The sequence below is a fragment of the Cydia amplana genome, chromosome 3, assembly GCF_948474715.1.
Source record: "Cydia amplana chromosome 3, ilCydAmpl1.1, whole genome shotgun sequence".
NCBI lineage: Eukaryota > Metazoa > Arthropoda > Insecta > Lepidoptera > Tortricidae > Cydia > Cydia amplana.
The window spans coordinates 6,936,966-6,961,002 of NC_086071.1; the positions used below are offsets into that span (position 1 = coordinate 6,936,966).

The window sequence follows — 24,037 nt, forward strand, 5'->3', positions numbered from 1 at the left end:
TACTTTGTATGGGAATGACCTCTCTAAGCTGCCGATACTGCCAATAGTTATTGTATTGTTCGTGTGTAGTAAAACTGACCATTATGTATATGAACTGAAAAAAATTTCATATACTAAGAAAAAGTGACCCAAGCCTCTAGTACCCCAGGCTAGAATCGAACCAGCGTCCTCTGCTATCGCGGCAGGTGCCTGTTACCTCTCGGGTCTCTGTTTTCTGAAAATAATTTAATTTGTTCTAGTATGTATTATGTATATGGTTGTTGAAACGTACCTACACATATAGGTGTAACCATATATTCAGCAAATTTCTTCTATGTACAATGGAATCAAGACAGCAAATGAAATTGCTAACAAAATAACTGTATACGACAATCGCATTGAAATCCTTTCCACTCTTTAACTGTTAACATAACTCCGGATGGTGTCATCTTACTTCAATACAGCCGTTCAATTTTTGCAAAAAGTGTAAAAACCTTTGGAAAACTTTAATAAACCGGTGCCGGGCTCCAGTAACCCACATTGATCAAGGTGTTGGGGTTATCGAGTTGCACACCCGTTATAAAGCGTTCTGTTAACGCGCACAAAAACTCTTTAAAACGCGCAAAAAAATGCTCTTTATCTCTCGGTTTACGCAACGTGTGCGAGCTTATGACGAAGCATATTATTCCTAAAATATACACTCGGTTCTGTTACACTTGCAGTATCCAAGTAATGCGACTGATATTAAGCTAACTTGCTATCAGTCAAACATGACGGAGCTCTTGCAAACAGATTATTTAAATGACCTATTACGAAATCGAAGCAATCATGTAATAAACAACGGATTTTTTAAAATAAGTATGGCTAAGACGGGCAAGTAAGTAAAATATATAAGTATTTATGATTTAAAAGATTTTCTACTTTATTACCTACATCGTTAAAAGTGTTTTTTGTTTTATAAAAGCTAAAATATTTTTAAAGGCTTTAAAAGCAGCTGCCGGGCTGCCCCCACTTTCCTATACTTTTTACTTAAAACGAAAAAACTTCGGCTTTCTGCTCGATCCGGGAGTGGGCAGACTGAGATCTGATTTCGCAAAGATTGAGTTTCATTAGACGATATTTCTAAGACTTTTTTTAATTATATTAACCTTCTTCAAAACAAACAATAACACGAATGGTATCTACCATTATTTTTCCTTTTGTTTTTTACCGTCAAAATAAAATTATTTTCTTCGAATCAGTTTGTTTACTTAAGGTTGCTTTTCTTTCGTTCACGATAGTGTTGGTCTTGTCATGTCGGCTTAACAGTTCTCCAAAGATATTTTGATCAGAATAAATTTGAGTTAATTGAAGGCCTTCAGCGACTGCGCAAACTTTACTTGTATAAGCGCGGACGGATGCTTTGTCCGTATTATGTAAACATGAGAGAAAGGACATTAGAAACGGATTAAACATAAACACCGCACGGTAGCGCGTCCGATGGTGCGTCCACAAACAACTGATGCAAAGCGGACACAAACAAACTCTTTTGTGAGGTTTCTTTTAGTAGCGGCGAGTCCAAACACAAGATAAAGGGGATAAGTATACTATTTCAGTGACAATTAAGCATTGTTATGGGCTAAAACGCCGTGGGGCTGAACGGTAGCGATACTTGGAGGATTAAAGGATTAGACGTACTGTAGTAAACAACTTTGCGCGAAACTCCTTTCTTACTTCTGTTGTGCAGAGATTAGAGCGGCCGACTGTCGTGTCTGCTGATGCCGCAATGTTTCACGGAATACACCTTATATCTGAGATCAAAACCAATACCTATATGCTTATCGCATTAAACTACGATTGTGTCACGTTAGGCACGTCGTTGATCTTCCAAAGCCGTAATGTTAGTGACGAGTTGCATATATTGCTTCTGACGCGTAATGGGGAGGAATAGGTAGGTAATATTATTTAAGTAACCATGACTTGCGATACTTTAGAGCCACATAAGTGTTTACTTAGAGGATTTATCCAAAAATAATAATACGTGGTGTCTATATGAATCGCGACAAGTTCCATACGGGTTATTAATGACATTGTGCATCATCCTTTTGTCGAGAATTAAATACATCAAATGTTAAAGGAAATCATAATTTCGTTGAATGGGGATTTTCAAAAAAAGAATATTTGGCGTAAAAATCAATAATCAAACGTCGCGGGGACAATGGGTGGCGGGTAACCGAATTCACTATCAAAATAAAGGCTTCTGCGTGACGAAGCGCGGGCGGAGTAGTTTTTATTGCGTTAGTTGCTGGAGTGGCGGAGAATCGCAACGCGATAACACTCGAGGGACTCCATTAAATAATGGCTTCTGCGCGGCCGGCCGGGAGAGGTGTTCGCCGATGCAGCGATTACTGTATGCATCTCCGTTTCACGATGGCACTCATATCATACCTTAATTAATCCATATAACATTTCCAAAGGATACTAGAACTTTTTTCATAATGGGGTTTCTAGGTGAAGTTAAGTTTAAGTATCAAGAGCAAATGTGGCTTACTAAATATAGGTACTTACCCTATGTTGCTTAGGTATTCGAAACATACGCAACATACATACATACGCGGTAGTTCGGGTAAAAAACGTTCCAAAAAACCGGCTCTTTTTCTGTGGTCAGTATAAAAATTAACTAAATTTTGCTTTGATCATAGGTGGTACAGCTTTAAAGAAGTAGAATGTTTAAACATGTTCGGCGAGAAAATTAAACTTTAAGGTCAATTAGTTACCTTATGATGTCCACGGGAAAGATACCTAATGAAATGAAATGCGTTTATTTGCTCAACATTATGTAGTTAGTTAGTCTTATTAACTCAATTGTTTTTTTTTTGACCCAGTTGTTTAGGTTAATTAATACCTACAAAAATACACATAGCGCTATTCCTTTTACATATAGGTAGTAAAACAAATCCCATACGCTAGACAAATTCTTACATTTTCCTACAGAATCGCAAGACAATGATTTGCAAGAAATCAAATGGAGCAATGCATTTGATTCACAATGACAAAAGTTAACCTTTTGGCCGACGAGGCCACACGTGCACCGCCCGCCGTCTGGACTCACAATAAAACCACGCAGATACTAAACAGCTTATATTCAATACAGTTTTACTACTCATACGCCCTTTTAGAACTGGCTAAAATGCACATAACGTATTCACTCAGTATTTGCTTGTCTGGGATTCGACATCCATTGATAACTCTGTATCGAAGCCTTTGCGCTATTTACCTTCTCTATTCTAAGAAACTTTTGTGTCACTTTTATTGTACTAAACAAGGGATTTTTTATCTCCACCTATGCTCAAGATCGCTCGAATAATTTCACACTCGAAAAGATTTTGCAAATAACGATCTTAATGACTGAGACTCGTATTTGAAGTCCGTGATCATAAGGTTTGACGAAGATAAGACATTAAAAACATCGTTAACGTACGCGTAGGTACTTAAATACAAAGCGAATGAGCTAGTTATCTGCCCACCGAATATGCTCATAGCTATGAATGTAAATAAGTAAACAACAAATATAAGCGTAGATTTTGTAAATTGCAGTCATCTAAAATACTTAAAAATTAAGAATACCCAGTAATGGAGAAATGATGATAGCTTACCGCCAGTGGTAGCGTCGGCAAATGTTGCTGTAGAATGTGGGCAAAAACCAACTTCTCGTTTTAGCCGAACACATTCATTTCCTGATACGCCTTCCGGCACACTAGCTTTTTCTAATAAAGGCAACACAATAAAAATACTTACGTATTTTTATTTTCGTTTAAACATTTTTCAACTTTAATTAGTGCAGCGTAGGTACAGCGTATACCTACCTATACCTATGCGTACGATGCGTTGCGTAACTTGCGTATTTCAAGTCGTCTGAGCCAAACTGTAACTGGCTTATAATAGGTGTAAAAACGCCTAGTGCGTGTCGTGTGAAATGTGAGGGACCTCATACATTATACGACTCTTTCCGCACAGACTCTATAGGATGCAACTTGTAAGTTGTTGTAGGTACTTTGGTTTACCTCTAAATGGATTGTTTATACATTTATAAAAATAAAAATAATAATTATATTATACATAGAAAATGTTGCAATTTGAAGAATGGAACGTTATCGGTCCTGGTTGTCCTTGTAAAGGCCAATATATTAAGGCCTACCTATTAAAAAAAACATTATGTTATAGTCATGGGTATGTTCACGATGGTAACTTTCATAATTGATGCTCATTCAAATTTTGCTTACACACACCATTGCCCTGTGATTATCATAATTGTGACCCGTGAAATGTCTATGATTACGTTGGCAAACTGTTCTTTCTGCGCGAGCGCCGCCGCCGCGCCGCCCGAAGGTAATGCAGAAACAAAGCGACACCTGTCACGCGGCGTAATCAATAGACCCGCTTCCTTCCGCTGCGGACAAAAACAAATGAATGATAACTTATAATAAAAAAAATAACAAAGCCGAAAGTGTTCCAAGCAGCAGATTATGAGCACGTTCAGTTATTAATTTATACGAAGCACCGCGGTAAAAAACTCAACCCCCACTTATATAAAGAAAAAACGTAGCGCGCGTCGCGTAAAAGGGAAAGGGTGTCTCGCTCGCGTGCTGCGTTTTGTTTTTTAACCGAACTCTGCGGTTTGTTTTTTCGAGCGCGTTCCTGTTTTTTAACAACACAATACCGTTGTTAAGAACTGTTTTTAAGAGCGTCATGTTGGAGTGAGCGCGAGGCGCGATCACTAGTGTTTTTGTAAAGAATCTTATTTTTAAATCTTCGTTCAGGAGATGGAACTTTCGGGTGTTTAGTCACGGATTGGTAAAGGGGAAGGTGTTTTTTACTGCGATTTATTTATATCTTATGTATATGCGTGCGGGTTAGGGGCACGAGCGCTGGCGTCGGCGACATATGGTGGGTTAGACAAAGAGATGTGTTGCAGCAGGCAGGTGTGCCGCTGATTGCGACGCGTCTGCGCAGGATCCGTCGGCGCCGCGCGCCGCAAGTGCAGCCCTGCACGTAACATACTGTCGATCATTATTCTGACCTACTTACGGGATATGGGAATGGGGGGCACCCCATGCATGGTTATGTCTCATGGTACTCAATTGATGGGAATGTTGGGATGCAAAAAGAAAATTAATTAGGTACGCCTACACTACTACCTAGGAATTATAAAAACGAATTGGCTATGTACCTACTGTTTTAAATAAAAAATCTATGTAGGTAAATATATATGTAAATATTTTGTTCCGTCCCTCCTATAAGAGTTGAATAGTCATATCACGATATTCATTCATTCTACTAGAAAATAAATAGTAAAAGCATTACTTAGGTAATAACCTGTGCAGTGCGCAGATAGCTTGCGTGAGCGTGCAATTAAATAACAAATCGGGATAATGCGGGGTCTCGCAGTCGCTGAAACAACGTCAATAACGCCGGGAATTCCTAAGTACGCTATAAAATATGCGCCATGAAAATGCCATTAAATATTAAAAGTGGAGAAACGGAGAGCTTAACAAGAATTAAAACATCGTTATAAGAGGCTATGAGACGACGAAGGCCCGGCCGGGCAGCTATCGGCGCGGCGGTTAATGCCTACTTATACCTTATTATATAGCGGAGTTTGCGTTGAGGAACAAAATTAATTGGTTAAAACTCCTCTCAGTATCCAGGGCGGCTCCCCCTGCTCCCTCTTAATTCCGCCCCCGCCCCCGCTCCTCCCGCCAGCTCCTTTGAACGCTACCTACCTAGAGAAAAAACAGAAAGTATAAAGTTGACTACCCAAGCGTTGCAGCTTAATTAGTTAACTGTTAATTTTTAGATTTTTTTTATTTGTTTTGTTGATGACATTTTTATGTATTTAAGTTGACGCTCTACAAGTATGTAGTCGCATGGTCGCCATCAGATATAGGTATCTGGGTGGATAAAGTAGTCAACTGAACACGCAAGATAATCATGTAATATTTTAGATCTAGTTCGAATAAGGTCTCCCTTTTTTGTTTGTGTTTGTAAGTTACTTTGGGTATTACTTTAATTTAAGTTAAGATTATTATGTGCATAGTTTTTGTATTTTTTTATATTATAACCATTATAGTATATTTCATTTGTCATATATATACCTAATGTAACCCTTCGTATGTCTAAGCACTATACGAAGGGTTAATACGTTCGAAATGACTATAATAAATATATATAACACAAATAATTAATTAAGTAGGTACCTATATTTTAATTACACATACATCGATGCAAATAAATATTGTTGACTATTTCAGAATCTATATTTGGGATAGTCGCTTTTAAGCGTTCATTTCATCAAACAAATGTTAGTGGTTTACCCTTTATATGTGTGAACTAAATAAAAATGTACAGGAAAGCAGTTGTTGATTTTACCTATCGTGCTAATATCGATACCCGAGCAAGCAAGAGATTCTTAAATTGAGCCACGAGCGTAGGGAGTGGTTCAAAAAGTGGGATCTTGGTCGTAGCGAGGGTTTCAAAGCGTGAGGGTTAAGGATGACTGACGTGACGCTATACCGGGCCGTGTCCAAGCCGACGCCTCCGACCGTGTTTTCCATAGAGAACGAAGCGCCGGAAGCTCCGGCCCGGTCCCGGCTCGATCTAGTATGAGTCATCCTCTAAACAAACTTTGCTGCCGAAACACAACCGTATTAACGCGAGGAAAATACTAAGTGTAAAACATTTCAAATCGAACCAGCTAACGTGAGGAATAACTCAAAATTGACATCTCTTTACTTTGTCACTCTACAGAATAACACTTTGGTAGGTATATGTTTTGGAAGAATAAGGAAAGAGCTGATGTGGTTAAAAATATCCTTATACTTAGTTAAAGTATTAATAGTTTTTAAACAAAAATAAGTAAATGAATCGCAATATATAATTACTATTTACCGATCTTGTCTATATATTCTATTATAAATAATTGGTTTAAAATAAGAAGTACATTTTTTTATTTCTGTGCACAGAAATTAAGATCAGTTTCCGAGTTACAACGCCTGGCGCGTGTGCCAGTAACGAAGGGCGAAAGCAAAGGGTAGGCCGGGGCGCGCGGCGCGGGGCGCGGCGCTCTTTGCCACTTCTCCAAATAAATTATAATTCGCCTCCCGACCTGCCGGCCCGGCAGCCAACACTGCTAATACCCATTACTCTGCTATTAGCCTTCTTTCTGCATTTATTTATATGTAAAATATATTTATTAAATAGGAAATAAATATTATGTTTAGAATGAGGATGTTGTCAAAAGTTACATTTTATTGCAATACCTACATAATACATAATAAGATCCAAATTATAATCATACACGACTTTAAAATTTAGAAATTTAAAGTTGTATTCCTACTATTCCTAGATAAATAAATATTTATAGAAGGTGCGGTATTACATTCCAACAAAAAAGTTGTATCTAATATATATCTAATACCTTTAAACGAGCAATTCTTGTAATACCTTTAAACGAGCAATTCTTGTTTATTTATATATTTATTTATTTATATACAGGGTGCCCAGTAATTAATGGATAACCATCTAACCACCAACAAGGCACCTTAAGCTGGTCCAGAAAATGCACTTATAGGTCTAGTAAAAGTTTCGTGGTTTTCGAGATAATCGAACTTTTCTGTCTTTTTTAATAGCTAGCACCATACTTCAAATTTAGAAAAGTGCGATTATCTCGAAAACCATGAAACTTTTACTAGACCTATAAGTGCATTTTCTGGACCAGCCTAAGGTGCCCTGTCGGTGGTTAGAAGGTTATCCATTAATTACCGGGCACCCTGTATATATATATATATATATATATATATATATATATATATATATATATATAATATATATATATATATATTTCGGGGATCTCGGAAACGGCTCTAACGATTTCGATGAAATTTACTATATGGGGGTTTTCGGGGGCGAAAAATCGATCTAGCTAGGTCTTATCTCTGGGAAAACGCGCATTTTCGAGTTTTTATATGTTTTCCGAGCGAGGCTCGGTCACCCGGATATTATCAAGTTAAACGTGATAATTCCCATTTATTAGGATGGTATCTAAATGGTAGGACGAAGTACTATGGTACGACGCTATGTACAATCAGCAGCAGAAGTTGCTAAGCGGGCGAGGTGTTCAAAATGACCTTGACACACACTTATTCTCTTAAGAGTCCCTAGCAAGCTCGGCCGAATTTCGCCTTCCTATGCAAACGGAGTTTCGTTCTCAACTATCGCAGTAACCGAAGACAATATAATGTAGTTAGAGTCAAACAAATCACACTCATGATAAAAATTAAATGTTGTTTAATCAACAAATGCTCAAAAAAGGGCCTTCGTATTTAACAACTTTCTAAGAACACATTATAAACATAATTTTTATTTATTGATTCAAAATTACAACTTACTAACTTATTATATTTAAGTATCGAAATTGTTGTAATCATATATATTTTCAATCCCTTTAGGGCAGTAATAAAATGCTATAATTAATATTCAATTTCACATTTTACATATCCTCTATAAAAAAAATATCTCCCCTACCCACCCTTAACTATTCAGAGGACTAATTACATAGAAGAAAATACCTTCTGAGTACGGTTTGTCTAGCAGCTAGCTGTTTTGTTAATGCGCACAGCTCCCGTTAATAAGTCATCTCTAAAATAGGTTTTCGATGCCCATTGCTGTGTCTTCTGTTTTTGACATAATTAAGATTATTAATTATAGATTCATTAATTAATAATAATTGTTTGAATTGTGTTCGACACATAATAGGTAATATGTATTTAAATATTATGGAAGTAGAAACACCAGAAGATTTATTTCACAGTTCCAAATCTTTGGAGCTTTTTCAACAACGCTTGAAGGCATTTAGTATTTTTAGTATTGTCGCGTCGTCGTCGTCGTGTGGGTTTTACACCTCAATTTTCGCGTTTACATTTGCACTAAGGCGGTTAAAAAACTATTCTTTCGGGGTGGCGGTGCGAAGTGTGGGGGGAGCGATTAATTTAATAAATACCAACCGGATTCCAGTGCGTTTGTCTCCGAAGATATGCGGCGTGCCGCGCTTGTTAAGTTACGTCGCTCGCCTGCGCAAGTACTTACCTACTCGCCTACCCGTCTTCGCAGGCTAGGCGATCTTCACATGGATGCGGCTCCGCTCTGAGGGCCTACCGCGAACCACGTTCGACGTGTTGCCTCTCTGTCGCACTTGTAAATTCGTACGTAAGTGTGACAGGGAGGCAACACGTCGAACGTGGTTCGCGGTAGGCCCTCGGGTGTGAGTGAAGGGCATCGCCATATACGTGAAACCACTGTCAGGCGTGTCTCACTCCGCGATTTCGTCGCTTTGCTACAGGTAGTACATCCGTTCGGCCCCAATTTTGGGGAAAGCCATAAGCCGCGCGTGGCGCTGTCGCCACCTGGCGGCCATATCTGTGCTGATCGTAACAGACGCGTTTTGTTAGGGAGTGAGTTTTCTGTACTTAGTACTATTATTTATTCTGTGCCACTGTCCCGTTCAGACACCGGAGCGTCGTTAGGATTAGCATAAGTGTCAACCGCGTTAAGGGTATTGGGTATCCATCCGACTGTCAGCTGTGATAATGACTCAACTAAATAAGTACTTTTTGTTTTTCATTTTAAGGATGACTCACGCTAGACCGGGCCGGGACCGGGCCGGAGCTTCCGGCGCTTCTCGTTTTCTATGGAAAGCACCACGTGATCACCGATCAGCCGTCATAGAAAATGATATGTCGGACACTTCGGCCCGGGGACGTAACCGGTCTAGCGTGAGTCATCCTTTAATTTAAGCTTAGGAATCTTATCGCGAGTAGACCTCGCATTCACATTAATAGTATTTTATGCAACCGTTGTTTAAGAGAGGTCAAAAAAGGCGAGTGGCGTGAGTAACAATTTGAGGCGAAGCCGAAAATTGTTAATAAAGACGCCACGAGTAGGTATTTTTTGACTCAGTTAAACAACGTTGCATACAATACTTTTTCTACGACCAAGCACTTACTTTGAAATAAAGTTGTAAATTTAACAAATATTTTTAATTCAAGAAATAGCAAAAATGGAGGGTACGGTCGGGAAAAGAATGAATGAATTAATGAGATTAAAAAAAAAACATGTCTATGGTTCACTTATTTGTCAGAGATGACTTTTAAAATAAGGTCGGCAACACTGTATTTCATTCAATATTTTTTTAAGTGGTCATTACACGAAGTATCGTAAAATCGCCAAAAAGATACTGCGTATATGCACAAATTCTTTTTTGGGGAATAGACTAAAGACTTGTCTTGACAACTATAAGGTAGGGTTTTAAAGGTGTGTGCACGACCCTTTAAATGACAAATAAAAGTACGGGAGTAGAAAAAAATATATACGTACGAGTAAATATTTCGTTTTTTTTTCATTTTGGCGTCGCTGTCTACCTTCTCCATGAATGAGATAGGTATTATGTTATTTTTTTAATTCGCTACCGGGAACTCGACTACACCGAAAGAATAAACTGAAAGGGCATCGGCGGCAACTGAATCATCATTTTGGTATCAAATTGTAAGTTCGGACTGGCCTCCTGATGTTTTCGAGCCCAGTTTAAGTAAAATATGAATTACCTTTTTTGAAAAGTAATCTCCTAGTTTTGGTAGTTTTCAACTGTGTTTTTATGGGTACCTACTCTAGTACACTAGTTTAGGTAGAGTCGGACTAAGCTAGCTCTGCAAGCTATTTGTGTGGAAATGTCATCATTAATGTCAAATTTCTAATTAAATATGAAGTTTATAATGATACTCCCTCCCTTTGTTCTATCCAAGTCGGTACAGAGTTAGCTTAGGCGGACTTTATCTGAATTACTTAATTAAAGTAACTCATTCGGCATTAAAATTTGCAAATTATGAAGTAAAGGGTAATATAAGGGTAATAAATAGATATAGAAATTAAAAAGTGATTAAATAACAAACATCTCTTTATTATAATAATTATGTTGGTACTGGACATTGATAAATAATTAAATGTAACTATATTCATTGTACCACACCGTGTGTACATGTAATCATTAAATATAAATGTTACTTTATGAGGTACATGTTAATATTACAATTATTAGCTTGTCAGTTTGATGATATTTAAGTTAAAGTAACCTGTGTCCGAGCATGAGGTAGATAGACTTATGGCAGTATCACCGAATTACAGAAACTATGACAATATCTTAAACCATTTATATATCTTATTATTTAACTTCTTAAATTACATGTGGAATAGTTTGCGATGTGTTATCATGGCACTGAAATCTAGTGCTTCGACTAACAAATACATATAAACAAATTTAAGCAAAACAATATAGTTAAAAACTTTTTTTATATAATAGGAACTCAAGTAAATTGCAAATGAAGGTTTGGATTACGACCAACCACCGCGCGAACGCGAACGCGAACCCAGCGCGGGAGATACTTCCACATAGAGGACAACTCTAGTAGACACGGTAAAATAGGTGTTACATAATTAAATTAAAATCAGTCTCAAATGGTTCCGCCGCTCGCGGCATCAGGTGACGGTGTGCGATAGCGATATCTCGCTCTCGTTTTAACGTGATATTTATTTTAATCGTAGACAATAGAAAATATTCCAAGAACTTTGGCTCTATACCCTGGAGCAGTATCTCTATCGTATGAGGTAGATAATGGCACCGTAGCAATAACACTAATTACCATATTTTACAATACAACATTGCAACATGGAATTACAACTTCTAATTGAAAGTATCATTTAATTTGTACACATTACTTTTTGTACCAATAATTTCTTTGGAAAAAACTCTTTACCTATATTTTACACCGTCTCGATCTACTCTAAGACCCTACGCTCCGTGACACTTTAACACTAATGAAAATAAAATAATAATAATCAACAAGTAGCACTGTTAAATACTTACATACATTAATCGTGTGCGCTAAAACATTGAGAACAATTACTCTGCGATGGTAAATTAGACAAAAACGAATACAATAAACACACTAACCCTAATAGGAAACTAATACCCGTAGAACAAATTGCGAATTATACTCCATCCGCGCGCGCGGTGACAGCGTGCTGCGCCGGCGCCGCTACCTTACCTACTCGGGCCATGTGCGTTTTGCATTGCATCCACCCTATTTCATTCAAATATGTATATACACTTTTCACATTAAATATTTAGATTGTATCTTAAAAACTATACGAAAACATCTTCTATTCAAAAGATATCAATGCAACCCGTTCATGGCCCTAATTTTCGCTATCAAAATACATTCAAAAATTTGTAAAGTTTATTTAACATTTTCATTCATCCATTTTCACGATTCCTTACATCCGTTGCACGATAATTGAGTTTTAGGGTCTTCAAGTGTCTACCCAATCGCGTACAACAGGTTTCGGCTATTTGGTACACTTACATAGAAATATATTTACAAACCACATTTACTTTCCAGAACCAATTTCGTTACATCGGAAATGGCGCTGAAAATATTTTAAAATACCTACAAACTAATTGATAAATAATAAATAATTTTATTTAGGGACAGCATTATGTACAAAAGCGGTGCGCTCCGGCCGCGCGCCGCCCGCCGGCTCTATAGGTACCTACTAAGCTAGAGCTTCACCAAACAAACAAACAAACAGCCCCTATAATTTTATTGAAGCAAAGCACCAGTATCGGTTAAGTATTATTAGGTCAGAAAACTTAAATTAAAGCTTGTAAAAGCACAAAACGAGCTCGAGGCTATTGATTAAAAACTGGCAGTCGCGCACAAAAGAGGGTGATACTGAACCGGTTGTCGCAAGGCGAGGATCTGGGCGAACACAATGACGACCGCTTTGTTCGCTTTGAGGAATTCCCTTCAAATCAATACTTAATAATCAACGATTGTGAACTAGCCTTTGTCGCGGAAAATAATAAGTCAATGTCGCGGCCTTCTCCGGGCTATTCCGGTTCTCGCTCGGCGAGCGCGGAGCGCGCCGCGGACTCGCCGCGCCGCCGGCATCATGGACCGTAACGTGCACATTTTTTGTCTACAAATGGAAACAATAGCAAACAACAATAAATCACAGAATTACTTTTGTGCAACGGGTTCGATCTTTCTTAGGTTTGCAAATTTCGAAACAAAGGAACAAAACCGTCGCATTTTTTCCTTCCCTCACCTTGCGATTATGCAAATGGTATAACAATAAAGTTTTTAAACTGTAACACGAATAAAAAGTGACTTTATGGTAGACTTTGCAATTGCAAAATCATAAAAACGGAACGACTACCTAAATAGACTGACTCAGTAGTGATTACCGCGAAAACGCGCAAAAAAATTAACGGCTAGGATTTTTTAAATGTTTGTTCTGAGAAGTATCTCCAGGTCCAACTAAACATTATGAGATCTACATAATAGGCTCGGGCTGGGACGGCGCGCATGCAACCGAGTATGGCGCGGGGTCTACGCGGGAGGAACTCGTATACCGGCTCAGCGGCGCGTGGAGCGCGGAGACTACGCGGAGTGCACGCGCAGGTCGGTGGGCGAGTCCGGCGTGGCCGGCCGCCGCGGGAGCGACAGGTCCTCGGGCTCCGTCTGCTCGGGCCACTCGTCCCAGCGCCAGTCGGCGGCCTTGGCCGCGGGCGGGCTCGGCGAGTCGGGCTCGCAGCCGGGGCCGGCGCAGCGGTGGAGAGCGGCCGCCTGTCGCCGCCGGAAGCGCGCCCCGCAGCGGCAAGCGAACGGCGCATCACCCTCGTGCACCAGCGCATGGGCTTTCAACTGGTTGGAGTCGGAGAAGCGCGCCGGGCAGCTCGGGCAAGCGTATGGCCGCTCGCCGGTGTGCACGCGCAAGTGCCGCCGCAGGTTGGCCACTTGCACGAAGTGGCGTGGACAGTGCGGGCAGCTGTATGGCTTCTCGCCCGTGTGCAGGCGGAGGTGTGTCTTCAGGTGGTGGTCGCGCGTGAACCGCTTGTGGCACTCACCGCACTCGAACGGCTTCTCACCAGTGTGGGTGCGCTCGTGGTTCTGCAGCACGTGTTTGTAACCGAAAGAGCGCGAGCAGATCTTGCAGGTGAAAAGTTTATCTCTGGGCGGGTCGGCTGCACCGGGTGAAGACCCCGAGGAGGGCGGGGAGAGGGGCGCGGTCGTGTGCGAGGTGGTGACGGTGTCGTCGAGTTTTGACGCGCGGCGTCGCTTACGGGCGCGGTCCAGCTCCGGCGGAGGCAGCAACGGCGCGGGCGGGGACGGCGGCCAGGCGGCCAGCAGCGCGCCCGAGTACAGCTCGGCCGGCAACCCGGCCACTAGCGCCGCAGCGCGCGTCGCCAGCAGGCGCTCAGCTAACATCGGTAATGATTCTTGACGCATTGTTGATAGCGGTCTCACTGACACACCTGCGACAAAAAAAAAACAAGTATTAGTTATGTTGATGCATTACTAACTACAAACAAACGACACATCATAATTATTTTTCTGGTGTCAAAAATGATAAAGGTAGGAGACAATAAAATACATACATGTATAGGTACTATCATGTCCCTTAGGTGTAAACTCGAAAACAAAAACAAGACAAAAATTGTCATAGCCGGCATCACTTCCGTCACTCGTTAGTTTCGACCTAAACAAATACGCCGTGGAACCTATCGATAGCGCACTTATCAGCAGTAGACGACAAAAAACGCGGCAAAAACCGTTGCCAGACGCTGCGGAGGAAACATTTGGTCGCAATCATGCCGATGCAGGTCGCTTCCGCCCCGACCTGTTGCGCAAATTGCCGCGAACAAGCCTTGCCTTGCTCCCGCTTCTTCCGCTAAAGTCATCTGTCTATTTTATTTAAATAATTAAATAGATTGGACTTGATTACTTGATGTTCTTTCTAATTGCGTTACTCCCTTGTCATGGAAGGGGTGTCGTCCAGCAGCCCCGGCCCGAGCGGACCACTTATAATGGAATTAATTATTCCTCGAGCTCCAAACTCCGCCCGCCCGCTCCGCCCAAATTATATTCAAATATTAATTTCGACGGAGAAAAGCCTTTTTGAGAGCACTTAATTAAAATTAGACAAAATCATAATTGAAAGTTCTCGAGGCGCGAAGAGGCGGCGAGGAGGGAAGCTCCTTACATTATCTACTTAGCTGTGGAATTAATTCCGGGCCGAACTGTGGACTTAGCCGTCGCGCTTAATTAAAGGAGGCAAAATAGAATTACTGGACGCTGCCGAGTGCCGCGGCCGCTTTTGCGCCGCGCTTTTGTTTCTTATTATAAGTAACAAAACACAGCATTTCATCTTGAAACAGGCTCGAAAAAAATGTTCGGTGAAGCTAATTACGTATTCTACCATCGGATGATGTAAAAAGTAATGAGATAATTTTAAAGTTTGTGATTAGGCTGCGGCGGCGCGCGGCACGTACCGCCGGCTTATCCCATAACTTTTTAATAACATTACTCGCTGTTTCGAGGCCGGGCAGCAAACCGAACTCGTGATGTGCCCTGAATTGTAATACGGACAAAATGTTAAAGTTGACTTGCCAAGTAAATACAGATGGAAACATCGGCTGAGGCAGCCTGCCTAACTTATAGATTCGATAATACTCTGCCGTTCTAGTTGATTAATTGTACGGAATTGCTTCAAATATGACATAGGCTTTAATTACAATAAATATGTAATCTTTACTGTCCCGGGGCAGATGATAGATAATAGATCAGCGCATTATGGGCACGGTTATTGGTGGTTGGGTGACAATACTGGTGATAAATTTTAACAGTACCGCACCCTTCCCGACACTTTTTATGAAGCAAAGAGTTGTAATTATCCCCTCTTTATGTGCCATAAATATTTGTCAATAACCCGTACTTAATATGTTTATGATGAGGCCTATTGCCGTCTCACCATACCTCATTATCCGTAGGGGCTCACCAGTAAACATCGTGTGAGTGACATTATTATTGCAAAAGCTTCTGTTTTCGGAATACAAACAGTATTTTTATATTGGAAACAAAGAAACAAATATCTAAGACTTGGACACTACTTAATAGGGAATATGTTATTAGAACGCTCGTTTCTTTTTACTTGATGTAATATTTATTGAGTGATATGTAAGGCATTTAAAAAATCGCTCAATAATGTTCACAAATTAATGTTTTCAAAGCCCTCTCTTAATTAGTCGTATTTTTTTGGATCTTGTTTTGCTGCAATACTTGGGTTTATAAAAAGTTTATTGTCATTACTTTGTATTAGCAGGTACCTAATACCTACTCCTAGTGTTACTCTAAACGAAGAGCACAATTAAAATCATATTTATAAATACAATATCTGGGAGACCGAGCTTTACTCGGTAAACATATAAATACTCGAAAATGCGCGTTTTCCCAGAGATAAGACCTATTTAGCTAGATCGACTTTTCGCCCCCGAAATCCCCCTTATAACAAATTTCATCGAAATCGTTAGAGCCGTTTCGAGATCCTCAAAATATATATCTTCTATATATATAAATGCAAGTGTCCTGACTGACTGACTGACTGACTGACTGACTGACTGACTGACTGATTCATCAACGCAGAGCCGAAACTACAAAAGCTAGAAAGTTGAAATTTGCACACTAGGTTGAATTTATAAAGTGTACAAGAGATAAGAAACGATTTTGAAAAATTCAACCCCTAAGGGGGTTAAAAAGGGGATGAAAGGTTGTATGGGGTGCAAGTTTTATTTTAAGCTAGGAATTTGAAACTTTGTAAAAATGTACTATATTAAAAAACAAGAAAACTAATTTCTGCGTTTTTCAAAATTCATCCCCCAAGGTGGTGAAAAAGGGGTTGAAAGTTTGTATGGAGATCAGATATTTTTGTGAGTGTTATTAGTCTTGAAACTTTGTATATGGGGATATTATTATAAGACGGGAAAAGTAATTTCAGCGTTTTTGAAAATTCATCCCCTAACAGGGTTAAAAAGGGGTTGAAAGTTTGAATCCATTACAAATGCTTTGAAACTTCTTAGAAAGGCATAATAGCCGATGACAAAAAAAAGTAATTGCGACGTTTTAGGTAATTCAACCCCTAAGGGGGTAAAAAAGGGGATGAAACTTTGTCCTGGGTTGCAAATTTTATTTCAAGCTAGGACCTTGAAACTTCGTAAAAAGGTACTAAATTAAAAAAAACAAGAAAACTAATTTCAGCGTTTTTAAAAATTCATCCCCTGAGGTGGTGAAAAAGGGGTTGAAAGTTTGTACGGAGATCAAATATTTTTGAGAGTGCGGGACTTGAATCTTTGTATTTGGGGATTAGAAGACAGGAAAAGTTATTTTAGGGTTTTGTAAAATTCATCCCCTAACTGGGTTAAAAAGGGGTTGAATGTTTGTATGGAGTTCAAATTTTATTTTAAGCTAGGAACTTGAAACTTCGTAAAAATATATGTTATTAAAATATAAGAAAACTAATTTCAGCGTTTTTGAATATTCGTCCCCTAAGGTGGTGAAAAAGGGGTTGAAAGTTTGTATGGATATCAAACATTTTTTCGAATGCGGGACTTGAATCTTTGTATTTCGGGATATTATTAAAATACAGGAAAAGTAATTTCAACGTTTTGTAAAATTCATCCCCGAACAGGGTTAAAAAGGGGTTGAAAGTTTGAATCCATTACAAATGCTTTAAAACTTCTTAGGAAGGCATAATAGCCGATTACAAAAAAAGTAATTGCAACGTTTTTGGAAATTCAACCCCTAAGGGGGTTAAAAAGGGGATGAAATTTCGTCTTAGGTGCAAATTTTATTTTAAACTAGGAACTTGAAAGTTTGCAAAAAGGTATTAAACTAAGATACAAGAAAACTGATTTCAGCGTTTTTGAAAATTCATCCCCTAAGGTGGTGAAAAAGGGGTTGAAAGTTTCTATGGATATCAAAAATTTTTTCGAACGCGCGACTTGAATCTTTCTATTTGGGGATATTATTAGAAGACAGGAAAAGTTATTTCAGCGTTTTGTAAAATTCATCCCCTAACAGGGTTAAAAAGAGGTTGTAAGTTTGTATGGGGTTCAAATTTTATTTTAAGCTTGGAACTTGAAACTTCGTAAAAAGGAATTATTTTAAACGGGCAATAAACTAATTTCAGCGTTTTTGAAAATTCATATCTCAAACTAGTGAAAAAGGGGTTGAAAGTTTGTATGGAGATCAAACATTTTTGTGAGTGCGGGGCTTGAATCTTTGTGCAGAGGCATATTATTAGAATACTAGAAAAGTAATTTCAGCGTTTTTAAAAAATCATCCTTTAAAAGGGTTAAAAAGGGGTTGAAAATTTGTATGGGGTTCAAATTTTATTTTAAGCTAGGAACTCGAGATTTCCTAAAAAGGTATTTTATTAAAAGACAAGAAAACTCATTTAGTGTTTTTGAAAATTCATCCCTCAAGGTGGTGAAAAAGGGTTAAAATTTTGTACGGAGATCAAACATTTTTGTGAGTGCGGGGCTTGAATCTTTGTAAAATGGTATATTATTAATATTATTAAAATACGAGAAAAGTAATTTCAGCGTTTATAAAAATTCATCTCTTAAAGGGTCGAAAGGGGGTTGAAAGTTTGTATAGGGTTCAAATTTTATTTAAAGCTACAAACTTGAAACTTCGTAAAAATGTATTTTATCAAAAGATAAGAAAACTAATTTCAGAGATTTTGATAATTCATCTCCCGAGGTCGTGAAAAAGGGGTTGAAAATTTTTATGGAGGCCAAACATTTTTTTGAGTGCGGGACTTGAATCGTTGTATAAAGACATATTATTAGAATACAAGAAAAATAATTTCAGCTTTTAAAAAATTCATCCCCTAAAATGGTTAAAAAGGGGTTGAAGGTTTGTATAGGGTTCAAATTTTATTTAAAGCTAGGAACTTCAAACTTCGTAAATAGGTAGTTAGGCAGTAGGTTTTATTAAATAGAGGACATCAAAATCTTCTACGGGGGTTTAGAGGGATTATATCGAGGAAAATTTTATTCAGTTAGGGGCTTGAAACTTCGTAGGTTGTGAAAGACAAGTCTCATGCGTTGTATAATATTAATAATTAACAAATGATTAACCGTCCTACCGCAATCTCTTGCTGCATAATGTTCTAAGCTAATGTAGAATATATAACCATAACCACCAATATACAAATCCACGCGTACGAAGTCGCGGGCAACAGCTAGTATGTATATAAATAAATGAATAAATATACAAGAATTGCTCGTTTAAAGGTATAACTAATTAGGTTATAGAACGGAATTAATTCAAAAATAGAGGCTTTATTTATATTATTTTATGTATTTTGACACATTGTATATATTACAATACGCAAGAGCAATGAAAACAGGAGACCTTTTATGGAAATCTGTCCGATTTTTTATCTTCCTTCACTATCAATGAATACGAAAGCCACGAGCTCATTGTCATACTTTATTTTGAATTTTTCTGTACCTGAGTACCTTTCATTTAGTTATTGTGTCATTTATTGTGCCGTTAGTTTACTCGTATGTCTTATATAGGTCCTGATAAAGTTTATGTTTGTATGTTTTTTAATATTTGATACAAAGCTTGACTGTAGAGTCAGTTTGTGTAATATTCGTAGACTAGGTACTAGTGGTGGGTTAGCCGTGTCCCAATTCGGCCACGTAATGGGATTACCCGCAAGGCACGCACTCGCACAGATTACGCTTCTACGGTTTCGTACTTTAGGGTTAAGCGCCGCGAGCCGAATTTCTTCGGCTTCGTCTTTATGTAATGTTTTCGGTACCTATTTTACTTAAAAAAACGTCGTGTTTCTAAGTTACTTGTCACCTGATTATAACTAATGTAGTTCAACGTCGCTTGTTGGGACATTTTGGTTATTTATTTTACCTCTACATTTAGTGATTAGGTATCATTATTTGATGTGGGTATTTCGCATTTGAAAATATTTGTTTATTAATCAGACCGTTTAACGCAGATCGTAATACAACTATAAATAAAGAAACTCTGTCCATATTTTAAGGGTATTTTCAGTTAGATAAAATGCTGTACAGAAATTTGTATATTCAAGTACAACATCTTGTAGAGTTTATTAACATGAATTTCTTTATTATCTTATTGGTGAAAAAATAGTTAAGCTACAGAAAACAGCAAATAAGCAGTGTAAAGACATTTATGCGGACGAAGTCGAGGGCCGTGGCTAGGGTCAGTATGAAATAAGTAATGACCGTTTTATATTTGATAACTACATATGAGGTGGAATTGACAAATTGTAGCAGTACTTAATGCAAATGGGTGTAACGACCATATGTGCGTTTGCAGAAAATTATCTCTCTATCACTCTCCATATTAGTGCGATAGAGACTGATAGCGTTTCGTTTCGTTTCTCTGCCAATGATTGTCATCTTGGCTAGGCCCCTAGTTGTGCACGCTTGGAGTTGCAAGCGTCCATAAGCTACGGTAGCCGTTTTTTTTGCTACCTACCGAGGTGGTTTAAAAATGTACCCAGTGTTAACATTGAGTTAGAAAACATAATTATAAACTGCCGTTAAGTACCATCAGAACATAGTATAGGTACCTATAGATAGACATATTACCTATAAACTACCTACGTTGAGGAAATATAATTAACAAACTTTTGAATATTAGGCCAATAAAATTCGTTTTTTTTTTTTCGAAAAATGTATTCCCAGCAAGCTGGAAATCGTTTTATAACCTTCATTTGGTCCTATATGTGTGTAATCCGAGTTTGCTCCATCCCAGGAAGTGTGCATACATTTTTGCTATGTTTTCAGATTTGTGCTTGTAGATCGAAAAGGGCACGTCCGACAGAAAATGTGTTTTAATATGAATTCGTAAGTAGTAAAAGTTTGTATACCTAATTAATGACTCCACTTTAAAAAAAATTGAAGTGAAAACTTCTTTAGCGGCGCTGTGCACTTTTTGAGGTGAGAAAAAATGTTAAACTCGCGAGAGATGACGTGACCGTAAGACGGACACGTGACCTGATCGTAAAACTGTTTCATGTAATGTAATTGAGTTTTTCTTTATTGATTATAATGCCATCTAATGAGTTTCGCTCTAACTAGTATTAATATAACTAGAGTACTAACAGTGATGTGCTTAGGGGTTTCAAGTAATGCGACGAAACAACGCTAGATGGCGTTAACCTCGATTATACATAGTGCATTTTGCACTAGTCATTGAGTTTTCACTTCTGCCGGCACTCCCTGAGTGCAACCCGTTGTTTTTTCTTTTTTTGGTATAATCATCTTAAAAATTCGAAAACTCCTTTTTACCAGTATCTGATCCTCCAAAACCTTGCTGGTAGGCCTGGTAGTGCCATTTTAATTAATGGTGGGTTCCTTCTGCACCGAGTGGTTTACAATCCAAGGCTCCTAAAATTTATGCACACCTCCGGGGAAGGCGCAAACTCGGATGACACGCATTAAGAACCAAATGAAAGTATTAAAACCATTTCCGGCTTGCTGGGAATTCATTCCCGAAAACGCTATTTTTGGATCTAATTTGATTGGCTTATATATGGCGTCAACGATTATGTTAAACAATCAAATGATATGAGACCGTTATCCGGAGGTGAATCACGCGACGCGATTCAAGATCGGCAATTAGTTGGATAGTTAATATAGTTATTGCCAATTTTCTTCCCAATTACGATAACCCTAAATTACCTCATTAGGTAATATCGTTGGCCATTACTAGCCGAGATATTTAAACATATTTAAATATTTTTATTATGTGTTCCAGCATACCAATTATAACCCATATTAGTATTTGTTATGTATATTAGTTCTAGTATTATTTTCTGTATTTGATAAACTGTGACCCTCGTGAATTCATATTACTTAATTGTAAAATAATCCTACACCTCCTAAATCCTAATATCTTACTTCATAGTAAAAAAGTGAGTGAATTATGTTGTCTTCGACGTATACCTACTTACATCATTTACGGCTCTGTATAGTAGTCTATACAGTATACTATACTATACATCTAGACAGTGTACGTACTCTGCCGAATACGCATATATACGCCGATTTAGACGAGTACCATTATTACTCGTATAGGATTATTAACCGTGTTTGTGTTTAAGTAATACACAACCACATAAATAATTAACGTGATATTTACCAATAGATACCGTATTTCGAATGAAACCGGTTATAGATAAATATTACGGGCAATTCGAATAGGTATGTAATTTTTTTGGACGCGTTTTTGTCTTTATATTTTGATAATAATTGTTAGTACCTCCACCAGACAAAATCATCATCAAAATGTCCAAACATTTTGTCAAAAATGTGTCCAAAGAAATTAGGGGAATCAAAACGGCCTAATGTAGATCTTTACGAAGACAACATAAACAATATCACTTCATAAAATTTAAATAGTAAGTATGTATTTAAAAGGAAATATGTAAAGATAATCCTGTGCAATAAATACTTAAGTATACTTACTACGGTAAAACTGACGTGAACTTTTGTTTCTTGTTTCATTATGACACAGATGTCATTATTATATTGTTTACTTTGAAGCACAAAAGCAACAGAAAGGTCACAATCGTTTAACTGAATATAGGGTGCAAGTGTACATCATGATTCATGCAATTAATTAAAACCAATTAATCATAGCTCGTGCTACGCGTTAGAGTTTCGTAGCCGCTCGTAGCACCCGCTACGCGCTCGGTGGCGAGGCGCCTACGGTTCACTGAATCTGCAAAGCTCGACATGAATGCAAAATAAATGTACGTGTGTGAGGCGGCGCGGCCAATCGCGGCGCAGCACCCACGCACGCCGCGCGCCGCTAACTTTCAAAACTTTTCCCGCACATGCACTTCCTTCAGATTCAGCGAACCGGTAGCACAACATTTATTCACGAACCTCTAGAATTCTGTGTCGACTGCAGCGATAAGGCCATCTCACATCAGTTCAGCTAGAATGCATTTATTTGCACCACGGGAAAGTTCTTAAGTCCAGATAGGTACACGTATGTTAACAGTTCACGTTCTAAGTATCAGGCGAGCACGTCTAAGGCGCGATGACATGTTCGCACGGCGCGGAGTCGCGATCGTGAATGATGAGGTCGGTGCGTGCGGGCGCGCTCGGTGTGACCTACCACAACACTGGCGAGCGGCGCGGCTCGGCCGGCCGCCCCTCGCTCTGAACACACCCCACGCCCTGCCCGCCCCGCGCCCCGCGCCCCTCCCGCCCCCGCGCCCCGCGCTCCGATGCACTCCACGTGCACGCATTGCATTCACTTTTTATGGGCGCTACTACATTATGTTCCTTCCTGGAGTTGTTTTTTACCCGCGGCACATAAGCACTTTTTTATGATTACGGCCACTGCTGTGCGGGGCGGTGCTTTCTTCGGCTGAAGCTAATTGAAAACGCACTTAGGTTCATCTGTTGCAGTTCAGTTATTATTAGTCATAATTGCTTCTAACGATTTATCGCTCTCCACTTGACGCTACTAGACGGAATCTGGAAAAACTTTGATTGATTAAATTAGTGCAGTAATTAAAAATATTTGTTCCAAAAATCATTATTGTCACATTTGCTGCAAATCAGGTTCAATTACTCAGGTTCAATTAATAATTCATTAAAACATTAATCGGTTGGAATTACTAACTTTAATTTTAATGGAACCCACTTAGTACCTACCTACTCTACTTTTTATAATGTTCTTTTTTTGTTAATATGTACATATATACTTGTAATCGTAATCTTCTTCTCCTCAATTTTGCGCTTTTCAGGCTGAATCCTAAAGGAGCGCAGAATCCGCTTTTGGCATCCTAAACCCATAAATAGGCGGCACTGGTTTATTACAAGCTTTTATTTAACTTGCCCTGTTAGTATGTAGGTTTGTTAGTTAGAGTGGGCCAAATCTTGGAAGCTTAATTTGACCCACTTCCCAATATCCGATTGAGCATAAAATGTTCATACATACATACATATGTAAGTCTGGTGACAATGCAATATTATGATAGGTACCATCGAGCTGATATGATGATGGAGACAGGAGGTACGTAATACACGTGCGTTTTACTTTAACTCTGTTAT

At 38.7% G+C, this 24,037-nt stretch overlaps 1 protein-coding gene across 1 annotated transcript; it reads right to left on the reverse strand.

The window, feature by feature from the left end:
• Positions 1-12,430: 12,430 nt before the first annotated feature.
• On the reverse strand, positions 12,431-23,174 carry LOC134662915 (protein krueppel-like). The gene is made up of 2 exons (XM_063519219.1): positions 22,859-23,174; positions 12,431-14,386 (listed from the first exon to the last, which is right to left on the reverse strand). The coding sequence occupies exons 1-2, from the start codon at positions 22,893-22,895 to the stop codon at positions 13,512-13,514; spliced, it is 912 nt and encodes a 303-aa protein (XP_063375289.1). The 5' UTR covers positions 22,896-23,174; the 3' UTR covers positions 12,431-13,511.
• Between the last annotated feature and the right edge of the window lie 863 nt (positions 23,175-24,037).